The sequence below is a fragment of the Dermochelys coriacea genome, chromosome 8 (assembly GCF_009764565.3).
Source record: "Dermochelys coriacea isolate rDerCor1 chromosome 8, rDerCor1.pri.v4, whole genome shotgun sequence".
NCBI lineage: Eukaryota > Metazoa > Chordata > Testudines > Dermochelyidae > Dermochelys > Dermochelys coriacea.
The window spans coordinates 66,551,734-66,573,693 of NC_050075.1; the positions used below are offsets into that span (position 1 = coordinate 66,551,734).

Sequence of the window (21,960 nt, forward strand, 5' to 3'; positions counted from 1 at the left end):
CATGGGAAGATCTGGTTGGAAACGATTATTGTGTCTTTACATTTTACCCAGGCAATAAATCACACAGGATGAAATCCTGACCTCACTAAAAAATGGCAAAACTCCCTGTGACTTTAATAACAGCATTTCACTCAGTGAAATTCAACCCTAACCAGAGGACCAGCACAAGGCCTACTACATCACTTAAGTTCCACTTACACATTATTTTGAGGGCTTAAGTAGAGCATAGGTCTTGTGTTGGCCTACTGCACGGAAGTGAATTTTCACCCCTGGTAACTAAAAGTAATAAATTAGTTCTACAATCATATTAAAAATATCGGAGACAAAGTCCAACATCCAGATTAAAAAAGGGACTTGGCTGAACAGTTACAAATACAAGTCAAAAAGATACATTTGTGTAGACCTTCATCATTAAGTTTGGTTATTCTACTTACTTTTGTCACATTAGTACATCTTTCAGAGTAGCAGCCATGTTAGTCTGTATTCGCAAAAAGAAAAGGAGTACTTGTGGCATCTTAGTACTTCTGTATGCTGTCTTGTTTGTTCAGGAATTTAAACTTCTGGCAAATGACATCTCCATCCAAAACCAAGCCTTACAATATGTGCAATTTGGAACACAAAATTATTAATCTAAATGTGCAGCAAGAGCAAGGTAGGAGCAAGAGGAAAATGCTTTTATTCAATAATTTGTATCATTTCATAACTCTGGTAAAACGCACCCACTATCCAATTCTTTCTTTTTTCCCCAATCATTTTAGGCAACTTAGCACATCCCTCAGATCATTGTTTTTGTGGAAGGATAGAAAACTGTTCAAATGCACATGATGATGCTCTATATCCCAAATGGAAAATACACTGGTCAAAAAATGCAAACAAAGAACTTTGTTCCTGTTCTGTCAATAGGTGAGCATGTGCTGACTATTGCCCTAAGCTCTAAAACAACACAAAACATTAACAAACTTCAAAAATAGTCAGAGGGTGTTATTAGAGTAACTGTCTCCTTCAAACCTTTGTGCCTGTCTGTGTTCATGTGTGCACATGTATATAAATACACACACCTAAGATTTCTTAAGTGCTTTGCTGAATAGAGGTGGGGTTACTCACATGCTTAACTTTAAACACGTGTTTAAGTGCTCTGCTGAATCAGGGTCTTAATGCCATGATCCATACTATAATTAAAGGTGTAATAAGATTTTTCCCCAAGATTAGACCATTTAGTATGGATATATTTCATATTATGAATAAATCTATTTTTCCTGAATTAATAATTTGGCAACATTAATAGCATAGGTATTAATGCTCAAAAACTTTTCATACAATTGGTAACATTTAATTCAGATCTTGTACTATTTTTGTTTTTAACATGTAGAAATAAAAAGACAGAGGACAGAAAAACTGACAGTGAAAAGTCAAAATGTGGACAGTGTTCAGTCTTCATTCAAGAAAAAACAGTGGAGCTAGATTTGTCAGGAACTAACCTTTGTAAGTAGAGATTGTCTACAGTGGCCAGAACTATATTTAACTACTACTGAGTCCTTGTAGTAATTTGATGACACCTCACAACACCTGTAGAGTATGAAGATTTTAATGGACTTTTACCAAACTTTACTGGCTAGGCTACTATGACCCCATTTTCAAACAGGCTTTCCAAAAAGAACCCATGACACTTCCATGTGTAGAAGGGCACTGATGTGTACAAAATTCCATTTTGCTCATGCATGTGCAGGTTTTTATATATGCTAACTAGTGCATTCCCAATTTCAGCATATCTTTGAGGGTAGCTTGAAAACTTGGCCCCTAAAGTGTTTCAAAATTTCTGGGCCAGATTATTTCCTCCCCCATCAAAATGAGTGGAGTTTTTTATGAGAAAATCTCTGCCTGGCATACCTTGTCGAGATTATTCCCCATCATTCTGCTGATGGGAAGGAGGGTGGAAATGCCATCTTAAACCTCATGGATCCTTCATACAACCCTTGTGGCCTCCCCAACTCCTTAACAGCAGTGTTCCATTGGAGCCACACTGCCAAGGATGTCCCCTGCCCCATTGGGCAGGGCAGCTCCCAGGTCCCTCAGAAGTTCAGTTAACTTCTCTGGGGGCAGAGGAATGACAATAGGCAGTCTTTCTTCCAGCCAGTCCTGACTCCACACCTTCCCACTGCACTGTCCTGGGTCGAGGATGGTACTGTAAAGGTGGGTGTACTCCATGTGTGAATTGGAAGGCATGAGCTGTTTCTGGGTTTGATTTCAGATCAGAATATATGGGCTTGTTATCCCACCTGAGTTCTGGGATGCCTTTTGCTCCTCTTTTCTCTGTGATGCCTTTCCATTTAGACACCCATTGTTAACTGGTACTTTAACTCTGTTATCAGTACTGTTATATGGATCAGCTAGTACAAAGTGTTATATGAGTGACACACTCAACGCTCGCCTCTATTCTTGTCATAAATATAAAGGGAAGGGTAACCACCTTTCTGTATACAGTGCTATAAAATCCCTCCTGGCCAGAGGCAAAACCCTTTCACCTGTAAAGTGTTAAAAAGCTAAGGTAACCCAGCTGGCACCTGACCCAAAATGACCAATGAGGGGACAAGATACTTTCAAATCTGGAGGGGGGGGAACAAAGGGTTCTGTCTGTCTGTGTGATGCTTTTGCCAGGAACAGATCAGGAATGCAAGCCTTACAACTCCTGTAAAGTTAGTAAGTAATCTAGCTAGAAAATGCGTTAGATTTTCTTTTGTTTAAAGGTTTGTAAAATAAGCTGTGCTGGAAGGAATGTATATTCCTGTATTTGTGTCTTTTTGTAACTTAAGGTTTTGCCTAGAGGGATTCTCTCTGTTTTGAATCTGGTTCCTGTAAAGTATTTACCATCCTGATTTTACAGAGGTGATTCTTTTATCTTTTCTTTAAATAAAATTCTTCTTTTAAGAACCTGATTGATTTTTCATTGTTCTTAAGATCCAAGGATTTGGGTGTGTGTTCATCTGTACCAGTTGGTGAAGATATTATTATCAAGCCTTCCCCAGGAAAGGGGGTGTTGGGCTTGGGAGATATTTTGAGGGACGACATCTCCAAGTGGTCTTTTTCCCTGTTCTTTGTTTAAAACACTTGGTGATGGCAGCATACTGTTCAAGGACAAGGCAAAGTTTGTACCTTGGGGAAGTTTTTAACCTAAGCTGGTAAAAATGAGCTTAGGGGGTCTTTCATGCAGGTCCCCACATCTGTACCCTAGAGTTCAGAGTGGGGAAGGAACCTTGACAACTCTCTTTTGTGGTCCCCTTGGTTTCCACTGGTTTTGGAGAGGCAGGTCCAACCTTCAGCAATGGAGGCTTGTCTTGTGTAAAGGCACAGGCCTGACACTGGTGAGATCTGAGTTCAGTTCCTAGCTTCGATACGGGCCTCCTATATGACTTTGTGCAAGTCACTGCATCTCTCTGTACCTCAGTTCCCCATCTGTAAAATGGAGATGATAATACTTCTCTGCATCACAGGGATGTTGTGAGGAGAAATTCATTAATGTTTGTGAGGCACTGAGATCCTAGAGTGCTGGAAGCCATATGGATATAGAGATGCAGTACCCATCTTATGAGCTGTAATATTTATGTAAGACCTCTTTGATACAATTTTTTAGGCAGTGATTCAGAAGACATCTCATTCTGTGATTCCTTTCATGAGTCACACAGTGATGAATTTTTGGAACACAGGACTAAAAATTATAAAACACGTAGAGCTGGATTAAAAGAACAAAGCAAAGGTATAGTGGTTTCATAGCTCCTAAAACATGTTTGTGTGGAAATGTTGTTTGCAGTGTAATATTTTACCTATATCACTTGTTTGCAGGTCTCAGCTGGAGGTGCAATAGGGGAAACAGAGATTGGTTTAAATTTGGGAATTATAAAGAATTTGTTCAGTCCTGCACTTTATGTAGAAATAAAAACCTCAGTTCAACTCGTGAGTATAGTGTGCTGCCAAAAAGGTTACAAACCACAAGCTAAGCTTTACATGGCACAAACCCATGAGTGGAATACACATAGGGACTAGCACTTGAAGAAGAACTAAATATTTAGTTCCAAAGCTACATAAGGAGCAGTAACCCAAGTCTAGCCTCACCTCAGCTCTTCCACAACCACAGTGGAACTATCCATTTTTCACTTGGTGGGCACGATGACATTTCCAGTTTTTCACCAACATCCTCAAAATGCCAGTCAGAGGCACCGCCCTATGCCAGCTGTCATTTGCTGTTGGCCACCCAGGCAATATGGTTTAGAGCAGGGGTAGGCAACCTATGGCACGCGTGCCAAAGGCGGCATTTGAGCTGATTTTCAGTGGCACTCACACTGCCCAGGTCCTGGCCACGGGTCCAGGGGGCTCTGCATTTTAATTGAATTTTAAATAAAGCTTCTTAAACATTTTAAAAACCTTATTTACTTCACATACAACAATAGTTTAGTTCTGTATCATAGACTTGTAGAAGGAGACCTTCTAAACATGTTAAAATGTATTACTGGCATGCAAAACCTTAAATTAGAGTGAATAAATTAAGACTTGGCACAGCACTTCTGAATGGTTGCCGACCCCTGGTCTAGAGCAATGAACAGGAATTCCTCAGTTCTTATGTCACCTCTGCCACTGACTTGTGTTAACTTCAGTAAGTCAACAAGAGCCTGGTTTTCAGAAATGTCGAGCACCTGCAGCAACCTTTGAAGTCTCTTAAATCTTTGCCTCAGTTTCCCCATCTGTAAAGTAGAAATGAGGTTAGTTATCTTTTTTACAGGACCAGAGTGAATATAAATTAGCTAATGTTTCTACATGTTGGTTGGAAATGTAAAGTGTTATGTAAGTCTATATGTATTAATGTTTTTATTATGATAATGCTAAGTTGTCATTACAGCATGCTTTCTCAACAGCCTTACAATACAGGGATTGTAATATAAATTTCTGCACTGATTGTCAAAGAAACAAATGCATCAGGGAATCTGACAAGAATAATGGTAAATGATCCCAGACTATCGGTCTTAATTATGTCAAAAATATTTTGCAGTTATGCTTTATAGATCATGTGGAAACTTTTTAAAGACATGTTGTATAGATAGTATAATGAAATGTACAATAACAAACTGAAGTCTGATCTGATCAAGAAATGGATTTGGCTAAAGAGAGAAGGACAAGGAAGAGAGCCCAGCATTTTGAAACACTGCTGGAATGATTATATGAGAAGCAAACATTGTACTCAGGGAGGTCGAGAAATGCATCTAGGGCTAGGCTATTTTTTATCTTAATGCAGGGTTCCAAAGTGCTCACAAACTATGTACATAAAGCACCAATGAAATGCACTTTGGAATTGCATAGTACATTGCAAAAGAATGGCACAGTGATCCCCAGGAACAATCAAGGACTGTTTTCCCTTTCTATCTTGACTTCCAGTTAGTGGGTACCTCAACATTATTAACTTATTTATAGCTAAAATATGGGTGCTCCTTTCCATTTTTCTGTTTGATATTTAGGGGACCTCTTAATGTCTGTACAGAGCATGGGAGAGGGGAGCTGTTAAAGAAAGTGGCTTGACTTCCACAGCTTATACATAGCACACACAATAAAAGGTGGAAGAGATCAATGAAATATGTTAAGTACAGGGGGACAGGGGGCAGGGAAAAAAGATGAGAGGCAGATCAAGATATTTCACCTTTACCCCTTTTTCCCTGCCATTTACTTCAATTTCATTTAATCTTTTTACTGTGTTCCTCCTCCTCCTTTGTCTTTTGCCTTTTCAGGATTTATTATCCTTCTCATATCAGTTTTTTTGAGCCATCATGCCCTACAGGGCTTATTCTTAGAGATTATGTTCATGCATTTGCATGCAGTATTTTCAGCCTCAAATATTTAAAAATTATGAGTCAGGACCCCACAAAAAGCTTAAGATTTTTAAAAATGATATAATTTTGAATTCTTTTGTCTTCTCATTTTGAAGCATTTTGGGTGCACTTAGGTCACAATTTCAGTCTTTTCTCCACAATTATAAGTGCTAGAAAGGTAATTTTTTAAATGAAATCTGAGATTCTCATGTATTCAAAAAACTTCTGCAACTGGGGCTTTAAGACAAACAGCAGTCATGATAAAGACATGATAAAATCATGCAAGTTGGCAACACAGTGCATGTTTAAAGAATGTTGGGTTTAATTATTAAATTGATTTAGTAAAGAAATACATCTTTTGGATATTTTTGTTGGTATTTTTCTACTGAAAATTAGAACTAGAGTGGGCATTTCCAGTGGAGGCGTTTTTGCAGGGATTCCATTGACTGGAGCTGCTGAGTTAGCAAATGTCAGGTCACACAAGGATTCTAAGAGCCAAGGCTGTGGAATAGTAAACTGTTAAAATCTACTTTGTATTGATGAACAATTAGTATTTAACTGTAATTCATAGGGGTGAAAGAGGTACAGCGTCAAGACTGTATGATGCTGTCTGGTAACATACCTAAAAACAGGCAACTGGCTCTGATCTTTCACCGTTGTGTGCACATAATTCCATGCCTAATTTGTCTGTTCCATTACTGCAGTTGGCCATGGTAACAGAGTGCCCACATTTTTAAAAAAACAGCCTATTCTGTCATTGGTGCTAAATATAAGAAAGTATAATTTTCTATATATTTGTGTTATTTTGTTGACTCTAACTCTGGCCTCCAAAATTTCAGCTTCTTCACAGAAGAAAAGAATTGCCGCCAATAGTGTTTGTACAAGTAAGCAACCAGATCCATTTGTATACAGACTTTCTGACAAGTAAGTGTTACCAGTAGCTTTATATAAATTAGTACCACAGAAGATGTGACTATTGAAGATGTATAGTGTGGGCCAAATTCACTAATGTCGTAAGTGGCACAACTCCATAACTGTGCAATATGTACTATATATTAGAATAGTAGTCACTAATGAAAGTAAAATATATAATATAAATCCAAACTTGAACAGATTTAACTAGATTTTTTTCTGAAACTTTTCAATTACATGGAAGAACTAGAAAATCTGCTAATTCTTTTAGTATAGTATCCACCCAACTGGTCTCTTTTCGTTAACTAAATGTGTCATCATCATTCCAAGCCTGGCAGTGACAGCCACGTTGTCTGTAGGAGTAATGATATTGCAGTACTGTTTATTCATCTCAGAAATGTCTTTTCCTATTTTTTCTTGTTACTAACATTAAATTATATCTGGAGAATATGAAGTAGGACAGATTCTTAATTATAGTGTTGACAATGTGTGGGGAGGTAGGGAAAGTTGGCAAAGAAATTAAATAAATGAAAACCTTTTGGGGCTTCTCTCCTGCTTCCAGAGTAGGCAGTGCTGAAAATTCTAATGAGGATAATTCAGTGATGCCAGATTCCGTGCCCCTTCCCTGAAGGTTTGTCTGTGAGACTATAGGATGTATGTTATAAATGTAACACTAATTATGCAGTTGTATTTTGTGATTAAACAAATGAAGAACTCTACTGAAATTATGATGCAAGGATGCTAAAAAGTTATAGACATTGAATACACATTGTTTAAACACATTTTCTTTGTTTTGTAACTATAAAATGTTTTTGTGTATATTTTATGTATTATCTTCTAGAGATAATTTAGAGGCTCCCAAAACCTGCTACTCAAGGATGCATGATACAATTATCTTTTCACCTCAATACCTAGCCAGCAGGAAGGTTTATGGAAGTAAATCAATGATCAATATTAGAAACAGACACATCAGTGATACTGACACAAAGGTAAGAATTTAGAGTGTGATTTTAAAAAATGCCTAAGTGACTCAGGAGCAACAAGTCCCACTGACTTTCAGTAGCACTTTTGAAAATCTCACTCATAAATGCTAATGATTATAATCCAACTTGTCTTGCATTCAGTGCCTTGTGGAGTGCTAAAGGTGTCTTGTTGGCTTTTAAATAGAAAAGTGTGTTATTTATTAACTTGTCATGTGAAACTGGCTTATTCTTAACTTTTTTTTTGCTTCTGTAAAAAACGGTTACTCACCTTCTCGTAACTGTTGTTCTTCGAGATGTGGTGTTTGTGTACATTGAATCAGGTGTGTGCGTGCTTTGTGCACACCAGCCAGAAGATTTTTCCCTTAGCAGTGTCTGTAGGGTCGGCCTGGGCACCCCCTGAAGTCGTGTCTTCATGGCACCCAATATAGCGCCCTGCCAGCCCCCCACCCCCTTAGTTCCTTCTTGCTGGCTGTTCCGACAGAGGGGCAGGAGGACAGGTATTGGAATGTACATGAACAACACATCTCGAAGAACAACAGTTATGAGAAGGTGAGTAGCTGTTTTTTCTTCTTCAAGTGCTTGTTCATGTCCATTCCAATCAGGTGACTCGCAAGCCAAAGTTCAGGAGGTGGGGTTGGAGTCATCCACTGATTGGAGCATGGCTCTTCCAAAGGCCGCCTTGTCTCTGGCCTGTTGTGTGATCACATAGTGTGACATAAAAGTGTGAACTGAGGATCATGTTGCCACTCTGCAGATTTCCTGAGTGGGGACCTGCGCCAGGAATGCAGCTGAGGAGGCCTGAACTCTGGTGGAGTGTGCTGTGATTGGCGGAGCAGGCACCTTCGCCAGGGTGTAACACTCCCAAATGCATGTGATCCACGACGAGATGGGTTGGGATGAGACAGGGAGACCTTTCATCCTGTCTGCCACTGCTACTAATAACTGGACATACTTTTGGAACGGCTTAATTCTCTCTATATAGAAGGCCAGTGCTCTGCAGACATCCAATGAGTGACGCCTCTGCTCCCTGCTGCAGGAATGCGGCTTAGGATAGAACACTGGGAGGAGGATGTCCTGGTCGATGTGAAACTGAGAGACAACCTTAGGGAGAAAAGCTGGGTGAGGCCTGAGCTGAACCTTGTCCTTATGGAATACCGTGTAAGGGGGCCCTGAGCTCTAACACTCTCTTAGCTAAGGTTATCGCCACCAGAAATGCCACCTTGTATGAAAGATAAAGCAGGGAGCACGTTGCCAGTGGCTCTAATGGTGGACTATAAATCTGGAAAGGACCAGATTAAGGTCCCAAGCAGGGATAGGCTGTCGCGTTTGCGGGTAGAGTGTGTCAAGACCTTTAAGAAAACAGCTAATCTTAGGGTTCGCAACGACTAGTGGCCATCTGCGCCCGGATGGAAGGCGGAGATGGTGGCCAAGTGGACCCTTATTGATGACATAGATAGAGCCTGTTGTTTAAGATGGAGGAGGTAGTCCAGTATAAATGGCACCGAGGCAAGCGTCGGTGACTGATGGTGCTGCTCTGACCAGAAAGAGAACTTCTTCCTCTTGGCAAGGTACATTGCCCTTGTGGAAGGCTTTCTACTGCCAAGGAGAACTTGTCTGACTTGATCGGAACAGAACAGTTCCATGGCATTTAGCCATGGAGCATCCATGCTGTGAGCGACTCAAGGTTCGGGTGCCAGAGGTGGCCGTGATCCTGCGTGATCAGGTCCGGGACAAGTGGTAGGGTGACCGGAGTCTCCACAGACATTTCCAGGAGTGATGTGAACCAGTGCTGGCATGGCCAGGCCGGAGCTATCAATATGATTAGGGCTCGGTCCCCGTGGATCTTGAGGAACACCTTGTGGACCAACAGAACCAGTGGGAACACGTAAAGCAGACAGCCTCCCCATGGAACAAGGAACACATGTGATTCATAAAGGAGCAAAATAGTTGACACTTCCTATTGCTGCGCGTGGCTAACAGGTCTATTTGGGGAAAGCCCCAGAGATGGAAAATTGAGCTCACTATGTCCAGCCAGAGGGACCACTCGTGGCCATGAAAAAATCGGCTGAGACGGTCCGCCAGCTCATTCTGTATCCCAGGGAGGTATGATGCCTGCATGTGTATCGAGTGCTCCACACAGAAGTCCCACAGCATGAGGGCTTCCTGGCACAGGAGAGAGGAGCGTGCACCCCCGTTTGTTGATATAAAACATCGCCCTGGTGTTGTCCATAAGGACTGATGCACATCTGCCTGATATGTGGGCTCTGAAAACCTGGCATGCCAGGTGCACCGCTCTCAGTTCTCTGACATTGATATGCTGAGGTAGGTCCGCCTGAGACCAGAGACCTTGTGTCCTGAGGTCTCCCAAATGTGCTTCCAATCCCAGATCTGAGGTGTCTGTCACTAATGAGAGGACTGGCTGGGGGCTGGCAAAGAGCACCTCTGCACAAACTACCTGTGGGTCGAGCTACCACAGGAGGGAGTCTAATATTGGGCAGGGCAGGGTTACAATGCTGTCCAAAGCGTCTCAAGCCAGACAATAAACCGATGCTAGCCATGACTGGAGTGGGCGAAGTCTGAGTCTAGCATGCTGTACTACGTAGGTACAAGCGGCCATATGCCCCAGCAGTTTCAGGCAGTTTCTTGCTGTGGTCGTAGGGAACTGTCTGAGGCCTTGTATGATGTCCCCCAGAGACTGAAACCTGACTTCTGGGAGGTACACCCTGGATTGAGTTGAGTCTAGCACTGCGCCTATAAACTCTATCCTCTGCACTGGGGACAGTGTGGATTTAGCCTCGTTGAGAAGGAGACCTAGTTTGAGGAAGGTCCTTCTTATGAAGCCGACCTGCTCCTCCACTTGAGATCTGGAGTGGCCTTTGATCAGCCAGTCATCGACATACAGGAAAACCTGTATCTGCTGCTTGCGCAGGAACGCCACGACAACTGCCATGCAATTGGTGAAAACACGAGGTGCTGCTTACAGGCCAAAAGAGAGGACAGTAAACTGATAGTGGCTGTTGTTCACCATAAACCTGAGGTATCGTCTGTAAGGTGGAACTATTGCTATGTGAAAATACATGTCCTTCAAGTCGAGGGTGGCATACCAGTCTCCTGGATCCAATGAAGGGATAATGGAGGTCAAGGAGACCGTGCGGAACCTGAGTTTCTTGACAAACTTGTTGAGCTCCCGCAAGTCCAGGATGGGTCTGAGGCCACCCTTGGCTTTTGGTATTAGGAAATACCGGGAGTAGAAGCCCTTGCCCCTTTGCTCCTGAGGAACTTCTTCCACTGCCACTACCGAGAGGAGGGTGTGAATTTCCTGTATTAGAAGTTGCTCATGAGAGGGGTCCCTGAAGAGGGACAGGGAAGGGGGTGAAAGGGTGGGAGGGCACAGAATTGGATGGAGTATCCCCTCTCTACCGTATGGAGCACCCAGTGGTCCGAGGTGATATGGGACCGAGCATGGTAGAAAGGGGATAGATGGGACGAGAAGGTAAGAGGGGTTAGATCCAGTTGTGGTACTGGTGTGCCATCCACGACTGCACCTTTAAAAGGGGGGTCTGGGGCTGGGTGGCGGCTTGGGCTGACCAGAGCTCTGCCCCGAGCTCTGCTCCTTCTACCACTCCTATTCCTCCTATAAGGAACATCTTGGCGGTTCTGGGGTTGGTAGAAGTGGAGGGAGGCTGTGGCCAGAAATGCCTACGCTGGGTGGCTGGTGTATGGATCCCCAAAGATCTTAGCGTGACCCTTGAGTCCTTCAGACTATGGAGTCTCTTATCCATTTTGTTGGAAAAGAGGGCCGGACCCTTGAAGGGGAGGTCCTGTTTGCTGGACTTCGGGCAGACTGGAGACCTGCAACCAGGAGCCCCTTCTCATACAAGCCCTGTGGTCATCATATGTGAGGCTGCATCTGCTGCATCAAATGCCGCCTGTAGGGAAGCTCGGGAGACCAGCTTTCCCTCCTCCACTAATGCAGAGAACTCAGTGCGAGAGTCCTGTGGCAGGAGCTCTGCAAACTTCGCCGTCGCAGCACAGGTGTTGTGTGCTTATCTGCTCCCGATGGCCTGCTGGTTCGCGATGCAGAGATGTAGTTCCCCAGTAGAATAGACCTTCCTGCTGAACAGGTTGAGTCTTTTCACCTCCCTATTCTTAGGGGAAGGACTCTGGAAGCTCCAACTGATTGGCTGCATCAACCACCAATGAGTCGGGGGGTGGGTGGGTATATAAATGTTCATATCCCTTAGAAGGGACAAAGTACCGCCTTTCATTCCTCTTGGCCATAGGGGCCAGAGAAGCAGGGGTCTGCCACAGGGTTTTGGTCATCTCAACAATTGTCTTTATCAAAGGTAAGGCAACCCATGATGGACCAGAGGGTGCGAGGATGTCATCAACTGGATCCGAGTCCTCCACCACCTCTTCTGCCTGTATGCCCAGGTTCTAGGCAGCATGGCATAAAAGCTGCTGGAGTGCCCTGTTATTCTCCAGAGCTGGGGCCGTCAACGTACCCGCAACCGCTTCATCTGGGGAGGATGAGGAGGAGAGGCCTGGCAGCGGACCTTGCTCACTGCCTTCAGTGCCCCGTGGGTCTTGCGGCATGCGGTATTCCGTGGTGTGTGGTGCCGGGGGCCACGGGAGGGGGAAATATCGGTGCTGAAGCTGCTAGTCCTGGTGGTGCCGATCTTGTTGACGCCGGTGGAGTTGAAGCCAAAGCCATCGGCGGTGCCACTGAGCGGAGGATCGGTGCCGGAGCTGTAGGGTGTAACAGCGATGCCGGCGCTTCGGTCAGCAGTGCCATTGCTGCCTGCGGAGGGTGAAGGACGTCAAGGACACTGACGCCGACCTGGACCTTGGGCCTTGGATTTGTCGCTGACTCTGGTGATACACCCAGGTGTCCAAAAGGGCCAGTGTGACAAAGGCTGCCTCTGTGGAGGCCATGGTGCCAGGTAGGGCTGATGGCTGTGGTGGGATCTGGACTTCCTGATCCTATTGGAACGATCGGAGTCCGACTCCGAGGTCTCCGAGTAGGAGAACCACTGAGGAGCGGTGCCCTGGGCTGCCGGAGAGCGGCACCAAGAGGCCGGGGATCGGTGCAGCTCCCCTGCATGGGTGGGCCATGCCGGGGAAAGGTGCGCCGGGGATGGGGATCAGCGCACCATCAATGCTGGTTTGCCCTTTGACTGAAAGTGGGGCCACGCAGTCACTGGCAACTTGTTGCTCCTCTGCGGGGAGGATGCCACCAGGAGGCACATAAGGTCCTTAGCTGCCTCAAATGCCTCCAGCGTAGATGGGAGCTGGAGGTGGTCACCTTGGCATTCCAGCCGGGACAGGAGTCAATGAAACCCTAGAGGGCTGGAGGGACGAGGTAGCCTGGCTTGAGGTGCTCATCGATGCCACAGGTCCCTTGGACTTTAGCGGGGGGAGACCGACCCCTCTCTGGCCTTTTCTTCTTTAGTGGCACCGGGGACTGAGAGCAGTGCCGCACCAAAGATGGCTTTTTATGGTCGGAGCCATGGCGATGCCAAGGGGCCTTAGGGTCCTTGTTTGGTGCTGGTTCGCGCACCATCGGCACCGGAGCACTGCGGACTGATGATGAAGTACTCGGCATGGGTTCTGCGGACCCGGGGTCGGAATGGAGTCGCAGGTCCGCTTCCATCAGCAGGATCTTAAGTCTCTGCTCCCGGTCTTTGATGGTTGTAGGTTGAAAACTCTTGCAGATCTTGCACTTGTCCTTTTGGTGGCTTTCCCCGAGGCACCGCACACAAGAAGAGTGTGGGTCACTCTTGAGCATAAACTGGCCACAGTCCTCACAGAATTTGAACCCTGGGGACCCGGACATACCCCAGAGGCGGGGAACATTGTTGGGGGGAACCCCCCAAACAAAATTAAACTACTACAAGAACTATTTCTAACTAGCTATTTACACTATTGTACAATTAACTACAGAGGACACTGCCAAAGCACTTGCAAGGAACAGTGAGCGATGTTCCAGCTAGTCGCCACCAGTGGTAAGAAGGAACTGAAGGGGTGGGGGGTTGGCAGGGCACTATATTGGGAGCCATGAAGGCACGACTCCACGGGGCGCCCAGGCCGACCCTACGGACGCTACTAAGGGAAAAATCTTTTGGCTGGTGTGCACGTGGCGTGCACACACCTGATTGGAATGGACATGAACAAGTACTCGAAGAAGAATAGTAGGTTCCATTTTACTCCACTAAAACCAATATACCCCTAAATAAACTTCAGCACAAGGCATAAGTATGGTCATTGACCCAGCTGCAGGGTGCTAGTGAGGGAGTTGATACATCAGTCACTCTTAGAGATCTGGAGTGAGATTCTGTGCTATGCCTCTAAAATCCACAGTACAGAACTTGCAACTTAGATAAACAGGAGATAGACACTTTCCTGATCTGGGGCTGCTTTGTTGCCTGTGGTGTAATATGGACAGCCCTGGAGACCTGTCTATACTACAGCAGTCCCCCTGGGATTCCCAGAACCTCCACAGTGCTATATATAGAGCTTCCTCAACACACCTCTCCCTCCTGCAGTATGCCCCTTCCACCAGAACTTGGGAGAGGATCTTTGGAAGGCAGTTTTATGGCTATTGCCTGCAGCACCTGCACTGGGGGAATTGAATCCTTCCTTGGGAGGATACAGGGATTTTAGGGGTCCTTTTATAGAGTAAAGAGGCTAAAGTTGGGGGCAGAGATCTGGGGCTAAAGCTTGGGCTGTTACGCTTTACATACCACAAGCTAAGAAGCAGTCACACTAGGCACTTCATGCACCAGACTGTAGCCCTAGGGGGCTCCTAAATGCCACACTCATGCAGTGGGAAAAGGATACTTTAGGGCTAGCTCTATGGAAGTGTGGAAATCCCATGGGTGCAATGGCTTAAACAGTTAAAAAATATAAACTATTAGCTAACTCAGGCTCTGTGGCAGTCCAGCACAGGACTCCAGCATCAGAGTAACCTGAAGGGCTTCTCTGTTCTAGTCCTTCCAGTCCATCCCTTTCCTGGTGCCAGATTTCAGTCGTGTTGTTGTCGGATCTCATTCCGGACTCCTCTCTGTTGTCCTGGCTATCGTCTGTACATGCAGTTGCATCACACTTCTTAACTACAGGGTACTGCTTGCTCCTTGTTATCAAAAGCTTGTGTTCCTACTCAGCTTTTCACAGTCAAGTCCTAAACTGCTACCTCCAGCTTGCTCTCGCTGTCAGGCTGTCATCGGGCTCTCTTCTTGAGCCAGATACCCACAAGCCCTCAGGTTGTTGCTTCTTTTTCCTGTTCCTCAGAGAGCTCTCTTACTGCCCAGATGCTTAACTAGGTCCCTATTCCTTCCAAAATAGCTCACACACACCCTAATCCTTTTCTTCCAGTTCCTGTCAGAGGAGAAAAGGGTCCCCACTCATGGACAACCAGTTTCATTATGGTTCAGTTGAGGAATTTATTTCATCAAGATTTATTAGCAAAATATAATTGATGTTTCAGACTTGAAAAATGTCATTTGACAACATACTTTTCTAACCTTTTTACTGCACAACTACCTAAAGTATTATTTTAGATACGCTCAATGTTTTATTTGTGGGTGTATCATACAATACTTTTTTAACCAACAGCAGGGAATAGATTCATTCTCAAATGTTTAATGTTTACTACAATTAACATTGTGTGCATTACTTCGGGTGGCTTTAGGGTGGATTCATGAGTGCATTTGCAGACACAGAAATCATGAAACCAAATATCCAAAAACAACCAAACGTACACTTCTCCAAGTCCAGGCCGAGGGGAGGCATGGTGGTAGATTATAGCATAAACTCAATCCATAGTGGCAATTCCTGTGGTGTGGGACTCTGCCCCGCTCCCCCCTCTGGGTGTTGCAACATGGCACGTGGGGTCGCAGCACCACTCAGGTCTGGTCCTGCGGGCCAGGAGCTGATGCTGTGGGGCAAGCTCCCACCCCCCTGGAGACTGGGCCAGGGTTAGGATGGTCACACTGGGGCAGAGGGTGATGCTGTGGGTGGTTGTTGCCCCCTCAGTTTAGTATAGTGCACCCATTGAATCAGCAGGCTACATTAGCCCTTTTTGCTATTTCTTCCCCTTATTTTGATTAATGGCTGAGGGCCACCCTTCTCTATGCTAAAACAGTTTCTTTGTAGTTGTGGAAGAGAGTGACATATAGCAGACCTGGTACCCTCCAGTACACATCCTCCTCCCCAACTCTGCATAGATTTCTTAAGTACACAGCTTTATATGTGGCCATTGAATAGGCTGCACACAAAAGAATAAGCAGCTGCCCTGCCAAAACCCTATCTGCAGTACTTTTCAAAATACTATAAGGTAGACTTGTTGAAAATGTTACATAGATCTCCGATTGAACATAGATCCTTCCTCTTCTGGTTTTGTGTGTGTGGGAACATTTATCTTTAAGCCTGTGTATTATCAGAGAAAGTAGATAGTAACTATCCAACAATTTGACTGTTTTATGCCTAACAGATTTTAAACTCTACTTTGGATCATGCAATACAGACTGCAACCAGTTTGAAGGAAACTACAGAACGAATGGTACAAGTAGTTGCAGAAGATCTAGCTAAAGTCAAAACTCATCGAACTAAGCAGTTTTTTAGCTGGCCTGTTTCAAACATTTGAATTTGTCAGCTGAAACGTAGAGACAGAACTCTGAGTGGGAAAAATTGGATTAACAAATAGTACAAAAGTTAGGAGAGCAGCTGCCCTTATGTGTGATATTAGCAACAGTTTAAGAGCAGAAAAACATATCAGAGTGCCAAGTTTATAAACCAAGAGACCTTGAAAGTTGTCACATGTGTTAGTGAAGAATGGCCATATAGCTGACTTCCCTCAGCCTTCAATAATGGTAGTTCTTTATAGAATTGCTCTAGGTAACCAAGCTTAGCTGTAGTTTCTAAAATGTGTAATTTGGGGCTAGGAGGATAACATCTCATTCATCAGTGTGGGCTCAGCAGTATCACAGCCCAGCTCTGTATCCTGCTTGGTATTGAACATCACAGAGGGAAATAACTGAAACCCTTTGTTTCTGGATAATCTTTTAAAAATGAGTTTTAGCTGTGACATTGAATACGTCCTTCACAAATTGACAAAGAATAGGTTGTATTGTTAAGCATACGCTTTTGTGCATCTCAGTAAATGCTCTCTCATCACTCCTGTTTATATTCCAAAATGTCAGTATCTGTACAGTGACATTCTTAGTATCTGTTGGATTTAGCTTTCATAAAACAGCTAATACAAATCTTCAGCTATTTCAGCATTATGAATAAAAAAATTGCAAAGGGAATAAGCTTCTCCTATGCCTGTAAGGAAATTTGTCATTAGTAAACTGCTTGTATATGTATTCTGAAATGCAGTGAGAGTGATCTTATCGCCAAGCTTCATGCACTAAGGACTAATCACACACAGATATTACTAGCATTCTTTTTAATAATGTCACACATTAGGGAGACTATATTTTATTTACTCCCAAATATGCATGGGTCTCATAACTGGCCTCAAAGATTGTGACCATAGTTAAAAAAACAAAGGTCTAGTATACTGAGTAATACCTGGAAGATTATTGCTCTTACTTTTCCCCATCTAGGGGTGGGTTAGATGTCTGAACAATGTTGATCTATACCATGTCTAGATTTGATTTTGATAAATAGAGAGAAACTGGTTGAGAATTTGAAAGTAGAAGGCAGCTTGGGTCAAAGTGATCATGAAGTGGTAGAGTTCATGATTCTAAGGAGCGGTAGGAGGGAGAACAGCAAAATAAAGAATGGATTTCAAGAAGGTAGACTTTAGGAAACTCAGGGAGGTGGTAGGTAAGATCCCCTGGGAAGCAAGTCTAAGGGGAAAAACAAAGACATTTAACAGTTTTTCAAAGAGACATTATTAAGGGCACAACAACAAACTGTCCCACTGCATAGGAAAGATGGGAAGTATGGCAAGAGAACACCTTGGCTTAACCAGGAGATCTTCAATTAAATCAAGCGAATCCTATAAAAAGTGGAAACTAGGTCAAATTACAAAGTAAATATAAACAAACACAAGTATGTAGGGAAAAAAACAGAAAGGTCAAGGGACAAAACAAAATCAAACTAGCTAGAGACAAAGGGTAACAAGTAAACATTCTACAAATACATTAGAAGCAAGAGGAAGACCAAGGACAGGGTAGGCCTGTTACTCAATGAGGGAGGAAAAACAACAGAAAATGTGGAAATGGCAGAGGTGCTTAATGATTTTTGTTTTGATTTTCACCAAAAAGGTTGGTGGCAATTGGATGTCTAATACAATGAATAGGAAAAGAACAAGTTAAAAATTACTTAGACAAATTAGATGTCTTCAGGTCACCAGGGCAAATTGAAACACATCCTAGAATACTCAAGGAGCAGACAGAAGAGATACCTGAGCCATTTGTAATTATCTTTGAAAAGTCATGGAAGATGGGAGAGATTTCAGAAGACTGGAAAAGGGCAAATATAGTGCCAATCTCTAAAAAGGGAATTACAGACCAGTCATCTTAACTTCTGTATCTGGAAAGATAATAAGGTGATAAGTAACAGTCAGCATGGATTGTCAAAAACAAATCATATCAAAGCAACCTGATAGCTTTCTTTGACAGGGTAACATGCCTTTGTGGATGGGGGGAAATGGTAGATGCAGTATATCTTGCCATTAGTAAAGCTTTTGACGACCTTCTCATACACAAACCAGGGAAATGCAACCTACATGGAACTACTGTAAGGTGGGTGCAAAACTGGTTGGAAAACCTTTCCCAGAGAGTAGTTATCAATAGTTCAGTCATGCTGGAAGGGCATAATGGGTGGGGTCCTGCAGGGATCAGTTTTGGGTCTGGTTCTGTTCAATAATCTTTATCAATTATTTAGATAATGGCATAGTGAGTAGAGTATACTTAAAGTTTGTGGACAATACCAAGTTGGGATGTGTTGCAAGTGTTTTGGAGGATAGGATTAAAATTCAAAACAATCTGGACAGACTGGAGAAATGGTCTGAAGTAAATAGGACAAAATTCAATAAGGACAAATGCATAGTCCACTTAGGAAGGAACAATCACAATCAGTTGCACACATACAAAATGGGAAATAACTGCCTAGAAAGGAGTACTGCAGAAAGGGATCTGGGGGTTATAGTGGATCACAAGCTAAATATGAGTCAACAGAGTAACACTATTGTCAAGTAAAACTAACATCATTATGGGATGTATTAGAAGGGGTGTTGTAAGCAAGACACAAGAAGCAATTCTTATGCTCTTCTCTACGCTGATTTGGCCTCAACTGGAGTATTATGTCCAGTTCTGGGTGATGTTTCAGGAAAGATGTGGACAAATTGGAGAAAGTCCAGAGAAGAGTAACAAAAGTGATTAAAGGTCTAGAAAACATGACTTATGACTTTGTGTTTAGTCTGGAAGAGAGAAGACAGAGGGGACATGAAGAGTTTTCAAGCATATAAAAGGTTGTTACAAGGAGGAGGGAGAATTGTTCTCCTTAGCCTCTGAGGATAGGACAAGAAGCAATGGGCTTAAAATTGGAACAAAAGAGGTTTAAGTTGGACATTAGGAAAAACTTCCTGTCAGGGTGGTTAAGCACTGGAATAAATTGCCTAGTCACTGGAAATTTTTAAGAGCAGGTTAGACAAACACCTGTCAGGAATGGTCCAGATAATACTTAGTCCTGCCCCAAGTGCAGGGCACTGGACTGACTTCTCCAGGTCTTTTCCAGTCCTATGATTCCATGTCCCATAAGATAGTGAGATGGTCACAATTCATGCAAAGTTTTACACACCCTACTTTGGCTTTGGAGTGAGCCACTAACAGTTTGTGGTTTATATGAGAGGTTTTTTTTGTTTTTAATTTAAACTGCAGCATAGCTATTTTCTCCATGAGTTAAAACTAGTCACTGATAAGGTGGAGGAAGTGGTAAAGCTGAGCAATTCTTTTTAAAAAAAGAATGTTTAGTTTACATGGAATGCAACAACTCAAACATGAGGAACTACAATAATTATTTTTGGACTATAATGTTGTAATCAGATTTCTTGTTGTCCAGCATCTCTGTACAGCCAGTTAACTGGCAATCATCCTTATTAGCCACTGTTTGGATTAGTTTTTTTTTTTTTTTTTTTTTTTGCAAGATTGGTCCTGCTTTGAGCAGAGGGTTGGACTAGATGACCTCCTGAGGTCCCTTCCAACCCTGCTATTCTATGATTGTAAGAGCAGAATGCTAGATTTAGGTTATTAAAACCACTTGCTTTTGTTATGTGCAGATCATATAAACAAACCAGAGAGGACAGATTCACATTAGCATTTTAAAACACAGGTGCTGGAACTATCGGTGCTACTGCTCCCCTGGCTTGAAGCGACGTCCATCATATATGGGGTTTAACAGTTTGGTTCAATGGCTCTCAGCACCCCCACTATACTAGTTGTTCCAGCAGTCATTTTAAAACACCAACTTTTATCATGATTTAAGTCAGGGAGCAGAAAATTTTGATTCAAAAATTGGTTTTAAATCACATTTTGCATTTGTACTTAAATTGCTCTAAAGAAAAGTTCATTACCATTGAAATTAGTTGCAAATCAACATTATATAGCTTTTATATTATATTTGGAGACTGCACTATACTGATACACCTTTATTCAGATTCTTAACTTTTACATTGATAGAAAAGGGTGAATGATTTTTTACTAGCTTTATTTTACTCTAGATTTTGTCAAGCTGTAATTGGAGGGAAACAATTAAAAAAGTAGAAACATTAGTATTAGTTAAATAAAAACTACCTTTCTGCTGGATACATAAGGGAGAAGAAAGCGTATCCAAACATGTTTTGTTTAAAGCTTTTTTTTTAAAATTATAAAAGGCAAAGGCAGCATTAACTGTAGCTAGTGAATTGACAAGACTGTCTCTGGTCACTGTGAGCCAGGTTTTCAAAGGTATTTAGGTTCTAAAGGATGCAGATAGGTATCTTGTGGGATTTTTAAAAGTGCCCAAGCATGTCCAGTGCCTAATTCAAGGGTGGGCAAACTTTTTGGCCTGAGGGCCACATGGGGGTTCTGAAACTGTATGGAGGGCTGGGTAGGGAAGGCTGTGCCTCCCCAGAGAACCTGGCCCACACCCTCTGTCTGCCTCCCACTTCCTGCCCGCCTCAGAACCCCTGACCCATCCTACACCCTCTACTCCTTGTCCCCTGACCACCCCCTTCTGGAACCCCCCACCCCTAACTGCCCCTCCAGGACTTCAACCCCCTGCTCCCTGTCACCTGACTCCCGCCCCGAACCCCCTGCCCCTTATCCAACCCCACCACTCCCTGCTCCCTTACTATGCCACTCAGAGCACCAGGATGGGCAGCTGCACCACCCAGCTGTAGCCAGGCACATCAACATACAGTCTACAGCACCAGGGCAGGCTGGCAGCTTTCACAGCCACTCTCCCAGTCAGGAGCTTGGAGCCCCACCACCCAGAGCACTGGTGACACAGTGAGCTGAGGCTGCAGGGGAGGGAGGGAGGAAAGCAGGGGAGGGGCCCAAGGGCGAGCCTCCCCAGCCAGGAGCTCAAAGGGCCGAGCAGGAGGGTCCCGTGGGTCAAAGTTTGCCCACCTCTGGCCTAACTCCTATTTAAACCAATGGGAATTGGGTTGAAAATCTGGCCCCATGTCCTTCAATCTTGAAAAGTTAGATCTTATCCTCTCCAACCTTGTTTTCATTCATAGACTGGAAAAGGAACATAGGCATTTCTACTTTTTCAACTTTGAATGAACTAAACCAAATAAAGACAAATATTCCTTCTGTGTCTGCTAGCTAAACGGAGACCAAAAGTAAAAGCTTTTCTTCATTTTTTATTTAAATGGTTAATTACAGTAAGTTTACACTTTAAATACTTTTCCTTTTTAAAAATAAACCTGTTTAAAATTAAATTTTGAAATTGACAACCAATGATTTTTCTTCACCCTAACAAACTACTCACAACCACTCTTTTTAAAAAAAAAAACACTGGAGTATGTCACTGCACATGACATGAACAAACAAGATGGGGGTACTTTGCAATGCAGTGGCAATAAAAAAAAAAAAAAAAAAAAAGGGTAGAACAAGTGAGATTTTCCCCCCCAAACTTGGCTTAGAAGTCTCTGAAGTGTCACCAGGAAACGTTCATTAGATTGAGTTGCTTGTGAACTAAATTTACAAAATAGATGTACT

General features: G+C 43.4%; 1 protein-coding gene across 13 annotated transcripts in view; it reads left to right on the plus strand.

Annotated features, from left to right (window-relative positions):
• AKNAD1 (AKNA domain containing 1) overlaps window positions 1-17,589 on the plus strand; it is a 33,755-nt gene extending 16,166 nt beyond the window's left edge. For 6 of the 13 annotated variants that reach the window (XM_043520469.1, XM_043520470.1, XM_043520471.1 and 3 more), the window contains 9 exons: window positions 549-652; window positions 759-903; window positions 1,370-1,482; window positions 3,629-3,751; window positions 3,838-3,948; window positions 4,905-4,988; window positions 6,689-6,773; window positions 7,603-7,750; window positions 16,236-17,589. In XM_043520469.1, coding sequence (XP_043376404.1) covers window positions 549-652; window positions 759-903; window positions 1,370-1,482; window positions 3,629-3,751; window positions 3,838-3,948; window positions 4,905-4,988; window positions 6,689-6,773; window positions 7,603-7,750; window positions 16,236-16,388 — 1,066 coding nt within the window. In that variant the 3' untranslated portion in view covers window positions 16,389-17,589. The remainder of the gene's footprint in view (window positions 1-548; window positions 653-758; window positions 904-1,369; window positions 1,483-3,628; window positions 3,752-3,837; window positions 3,949-4,904; window positions 4,989-6,688; window positions 6,774-7,602; window positions 7,751-16,235) is intronic. The other 7 variants (XM_043520477.1, XM_043520478.1, XM_043520476.1 and 4 more) reach the window with 5 other exon arrangements.
• The last annotated feature ends 4,371 nt before the right edge of the window (window positions 17,590-21,960 follow it).